Below are 5,918 nucleotides of genomic sequence, written 5' to 3'. Positions count from 1 at the left end.
TTTTAAAAGCCACATCTTTGTGGTATATGATGCTACAAGTGGCTGAGGTCCAAGACTGTAGTGAATAGATGAGCTATTGCACATATGGCTAATCTGGAGATTCCCATTTGCTTTAAGTATTTTCTGCAAATTGAATGACGTGATCCATGTCTTCGTTTGCTGTCCTTGCAGTTTCTATTTGCTAGTACAATCATGTTTTCTGTCTCAGTGCTCCACAATTCTTCTGCAACGTATCCTGCATTTTCACCATTTTCATTCAAGCTTTCCTGTAGAATGGCATCAGATTCTCCCCGTTTGTACTGGGTTTTTCCTTCCTTGCTTGGGAATCCATTTTGCATACTCGCTTGTTTTGTGAAGGTGCAAGTATGATAGCCAGACTGGATTATCTTGCTGTTGTCGTGCCTACCATTTAAATTCAGCTCTGAGGCATAGCATTGATTTTTGTGATCAAACTTATGATTATACAGAAATTTTCATATGATTAGAGGTGGAAAACACAGGAATGCGTTTTTACATAGTTCTGTGTGTCATGTAAAATCCTGTTTTAGCAATTGTCAAAATTAAGTTTCTTTATTGTTCTCACTGGTGATCAGTTTGATAGTATTATCCCATAAAAATTCTGTGATGGGGTTCTTGGAGGGCTTAGATTTTTAGAGTATCGTAATACGTCAGTTGGTCAGACTTTTAACTTATTCTGACTTTTTTTCTTTGCTTTGTTTTTTAGCTCACAAATAAGGCTCTAAGTAGTAGTAGTCAGACAGAATTAGAAAACCGGCTTCATCAGCTGACAGAAACACTTATTCAGAAGCAAACCATGTTAGAGAGCCTGAGCACGGAGAAAAACTCACTTGTCTATCAACTGGAACGACTTGAGCAACAGCTGAAGGCTTTCCAAGGCACTAGCACTAATGGACCTTCCATTAATATGGCAGGCATTGAAGGTGCTGAAGGTAAATAAGGAAATACAATACTTAAACTCTGTCTTTTGTGCAGTTCAGGCTTTTATATTTCCTAATGCCTTTCCTTGAAAGCCTAAGTTTATAAGGGGAAAGAAAATACTGAAATGATGCAGCTTATGCCAGAGACCTTGTCAAGAGCAGCCAGTGTCATAAAAAAAAGAGTTAAGTAGAAGCTCCTTTTTGTGTGTAAATGACTAAGTAAACTTAATAAAGCCAACTTAAGATGTTTAATTCTCCATACTATGGCACTATTGGAACAACCATATTTACAAATCCGGTCACAGGTGCAAATAAATCTGTCTTTTGGGGTTTAAACTGAATATCAGAAGCAGGATACAAGTTTTCTCTTCTAAAAAGGGTTTGATGAGCAAGAACGGGATACTTCTGAGCTGATCAGAATTCTGGTTGAAATAAATTTCCTCCTTGCTTTCTGTTTTTATTGAAAAGCAGCTTAAAAATATGGTGGTTCTGCTGAGATTGGTTTGTCTGTACTTTGTAGCAATTATCCTATATCTCTAGGAGAACCTCAGCAGTTGATCCATTGTTGCGAGCTGTTACTTTTCAAAGTCAAAGTTTGTAATTTTGTGTATATGGTAAGTAATTTAAAAGCAATGGACAGTTACCAAAAGGTGTAAAATGACAATCCAGACTTGTATTTCTCTGCTTATGAAAGACTTTTAAAGAAATAAGGCAGGAGAACTAGCAAATTTGAAATATATTTCCTTTTAGCTTACTTTTAAGTAACTTCAGTAAGCTTAAGTTTAGTTGCACAAAGGTAATGTTATCTGAGAACCCTTTTTTAATAAAGTTGATAAATAGTAAAAATGTAAATAAAGTAGAATTTTTTGGCATATACAAGTTAGTATCAGAAACGCTATCAAAGATTTACTGTATGAGAAATAAAAGCAAATGGAGAAACTGTGACAGTATCAAACCCATAATTTTGCACACCTAATTATTATTATTATTATTATTATTACATGATAGAATTGAGTATCAAGATGTCCATCTAGTGAACTAAAATAAATTTTAAAAATATACTAGGTTGAAGAAACATTTGACTTAACTGTTAAGTTTATGAAGAATCCTGCCCTCAAAACGCACTCCTCTGCCCACAGCAGAACAGCACTAACAAATCAGATTAATCACTATTTTTATATTATTTTTATATATCTTTGTTGTCGATTTGTTTTACTTAAACAACAACTTAGCTGGTTTTAAACTAATGAGTTTTTTGCTTTTTTCCCTTCAAATAGGCGCTCGTATGCGTAATGTTCCTGTCCTGTTCAGTGACATGGATACTAACATGGCAGGAATGTATGGGAGAGTTCGCAAAGCTGCAAGCAGTATAGATCAGTTTAGGTAAGAGTGTCCTAAGGGAATACATTTTGTCATTCCTGGAATCCTTTTGCAGTTTTCAAGTGGCACACCTTCTGTTTTGAATTGCTTCTGTGAAGGTAAAAGTAAAAAATAGTGAAGCTAAAATATGGTGTAAATTACTAAATATTGACCCTAGTTCACTTGTGCTTTCCTATGATATTCATATCCTTGGGCTTTTGCAAATTTTAGTCAATTATTTAAATGATGCTCTTGTAGATTTTGATACAAGAGAATCACTAAACTATGTACAAAGGAACTTTTTTCATTACTGTCTTCTACCTTTTTCACTTTCAGAGGTTTTGACTGTGACAAGAATGTATTAGTGGGGGAGTATTATATGTATTCTTTTACTCCTGTTCAGGCATCCTGATGAAGACAGGAGTCTGGGTTCTGACCCAGCACAGCTGTTTACCTTGAAAGCTAATCTGTTCAAGGAATTAGTAAACAAAAGTCATTCTGGATCCAGCAAAAGACTTGCTTTGACCCCTTTTCTGAGCAGTTAGGTTAATTGTCAATATTCACAACAAAGGTCTGCTCCAAAATGTGAACAAATACCAATAGAAAACAAAATTAGGTAACACTTCTTAATGCTTTGAAAGCAAGATAGCTTGATAGCAAGTCCTTTATGCTTCCATGGTACTTTAATTTCATTGTGAAGAATATCAGGATTTCCACGATTAGGAGCTATTATATGTGATGTGTTAATGCTAAACTTCATTGGACAGTGTCATACTTCACTGTGCGCATGGGTGTTTTTAGCAGACGTTACGGAGCACGCATCTAACACAGTATGCTTTGTAGCACTGTAGCAGTACACTTGTAAAAGCCATGGCTTTTTTATCTAATGAAATATAAGCATGATAGTGATCTGACATTTTTTCAAAGGAATCTAAGGTTTTAGTTGCTTAAATCTTTTTGAAAGATTCATGACAGGTTCTTCAGTAACAAAATTTGACAAATATATGGGTTTAAAATGCCTGTATAACTCTTGCGTCTTAGCTCTTTTTCACAAACCCGGAGCCTAGCATGAAACAGAAAAACTGAGGAGAATGTGTTTTATGGTCTGAATTCTGAATTTTCTCACTCCGTTTAATGTCTTGAGAACACGAAGTAAAATTTATGTCAGAAACAAAGCCATGTATATAACATCAGCTGATGTTTATGAGTTTGTGGTGACTGGAATGAGAGGAACAGGAATTTACTGCTCAATGTTAACCTGTGAATTTTTGGTTTTATCTTGTACTTGTGTAGCATTCGGCTGGGAATCTTCCTAAGGCGGTATCCCATAGCAAGAGTCTTTGTAATCATTTACATGGTGAGTAAGCTTTCTTTCAAGTAAGATGTTTAATGCAAGATTTCTATAGCCAGTTTTATATATACTTAAATTGCAAGATGTTTGATGTTCAAAAGGCTGTATAATTAGCTTTAACAACTCCATGTATTTTTTTGTAAAGCAGACTAAATAGTATGTACTTAACAGCATTTTGGGGTCATGTTGCTTGGCAGTTTTCAATTTTTCCCAGGAATTCTTAGTATAGCAGTCTTAAAAACATTTATATAACTACCATTTAAAAGACTGTAAAAGTAGAGTTTTAGTACTAAAATACAGAATGATAGTGACCTGTTGCCAAGGTTAACCAGCCACACCTATGTGCACTGCATTTAGGAAAAGGAAACGTTTTACAGCTTTATTTAATATTTGGCACTTTGCTTTTTGTTCACTGACTAATAATCACACTTCTCTAGTAGCTGAAAAAGCAGCAAGAAAAGTTTTTCGTGCTAGACTTAAGCAAATAGTAGAAGGTTGCTCGTCCATACGAGGTGAGATTGTCAGACTTGCAATTGATAAAAATTAAATTCCTCCATTTTCCACTGGAGGGCAGATGTCTGTCAGTTTAGATGACCTGTGGTAAGGTAGGTGTGCAGTCTACCCTGCTTGAAAATATTCCACTAGTCTAGCCTTTGAGTCTTGGAAATGAAAAAAAAAAAAAAAAAAAATGTTGCTTGAGAAGGCATACTGATTCTTCTGAACAGTTTCCGAGAGCAGCTGTCACTGTGGGATATAAAGCCGACAGACACGCATGAATAAAGGAAATAACAGTTTTCCCCCTGCAATTTCTTCTTCCAGCCTATTAAGTACTGGACGGAACAGGGCTGTTTCATTCCTAACCTCTCTCTTCCTGTTCATGGCTTGGACTTAACCAATATATGAATAAAATGCTTTGTACCAAAACACTGAAGACTTCTACCACCTAAGCTGCTCTCTTATGTGAAACTCGGTGATGGTTGCATAGGAGCTGTATATTGGGCTGTCACTGGCAGTTACACTTTTTCAGCTTGAACCTTGACTATGACTATTGTAGCATTTTATTAGCTCTCATTGAGAGCTCTCATGTTTACTGCTGCTGTGAATGATGATTGTCAGTGCTGATAAGTTAATTCTTACTTTTCTTTTCCCAGGCATTGCTTCATCTCTGGGTCATGATTGTTCTACTTACCTACACCCCAGAAATGCATCATGACAGTCCCAGTGGCAGATAGACTGAGACAGGACCGTATGCTGTGCTAATGTGATTCAGACTGGCAGTGTCTTTAGAATAATCAGTCCTGAAGTATCTGCAAACTTTTCCTCATGGTTTTTAGGAAGAATGAAAACCATCATGCCTGATTTATCACTACTACTTAAATACGTGTATACTACTATGTAGCCTTTTCAGTTTACCTAAAGGAGCATCACTTTCCTGGAGAAATAAAGCTATTAAGTTAAGCTATGGTTAGCCTTTACATTTTACGTAGACCTTCTGGTAGTTAGTGCAAAAGATAAGGGTTGCACCTACAGTGAAATGCAAGGATTTCTGAAATTCCAGATATATATGACACAAACTATTTTAGATCATACTGGATGTGGGCTATGGTCAGGTAATAAACTGTACTTAGAAATTTAAATAAACTTTATTCTTTCTGGTTTCTTTCAGTCTGCTTTTGCACTTCCGTTTTTAACTTTGTAAATAATAGGCTCTTCCTTAACATGTTAAACTGAAAAAAGGACAATGGATTGGTGCAATATCTTTTTGTAAATAAGTTTAAAAATAAAATATTATGCATTCTTCTTAGCTTTGTACTTCTAGTGCAATAGATGTATCTTCCCTAGCAGCTGAATAGTGGCACTGCCTGTTTAAAGGCTGGTATTTTAGCTTTATTAGAGAAAGAGAGAGATTGTTTTGAGAAAGAAGGTTCAAACTCTTTAGAAATAATGGTGTTTCTTTTTGCACTTGAAATTTATATATTTTAACTGCATTTTCTTATACCTCTCATTACTATGTGTCTTAATTAGATCCTATATTCATCGAAATAATTATTTTCTAAAGCTTTGGGTACTTTATTAAAACTATTTCTATACAAAATCTATCAAAACATCAAAAATCTCTCATGTCTAAACATTTACCAAATATAAACAAACCTCATCAAATATTTATCGTAAACCCCATAATACCACACCAAACCTACTGTAATAGTTCTGTCATTAGACTGTGGCATTGTGTACTTATGAATTCTCAATATATAATAATACAAAGTCAC

General features: G+C 35.1%; 1 protein-coding gene across 1 annotated transcript in view; it reads left to right on the top strand.

Annotated features, from left to right (window-relative positions):
* Nucleotides 1–5,898, top strand: part of GOLGA5 (golgin A5) — an 18,646-nt gene extending 12,748 nt beyond the window's left edge. The window contains exons 10-13 of the mRNA XM_009648970.2: nucleotides 725–950; nucleotides 2,216–2,321; nucleotides 3,591–3,654; nucleotides 4,800–5,898. Of these exons, the coding sequence (XP_009647265.1) occupies nucleotides 725–950; nucleotides 2,216–2,321; nucleotides 3,591–3,654; nucleotides 4,800–4,880 (477 nt within the window). The 3' untranslated portion in view covers nucleotides 4,881–5,898. The remainder of the gene's footprint in view (nucleotides 1–724; nucleotides 951–2,215; nucleotides 2,322–3,590; nucleotides 3,655–4,799) is intronic.
* The last annotated feature ends 20 nt before the right edge of the window (nucleotides 5,899–5,918 follow it).

Source organism: Egretta garzetta, unplaced genomic scaffold (assembly GCF_000687185.1).
Source record: "Egretta garzetta isolate BGI_Z169 unplaced genomic scaffold, ASM68718v1 scaffold361, whole genome shotgun sequence".
Classification (NCBI taxonomy): Eukaryota; Metazoa; Chordata; class Aves; order Pelecaniformes; family Ardeidae; genus Egretta; species Egretta garzetta.
The sequence above is the reverse complement of the archived record's forward strand: the minus strand, read 5'-3'. Positions and strand labels throughout refer to the sequence as shown.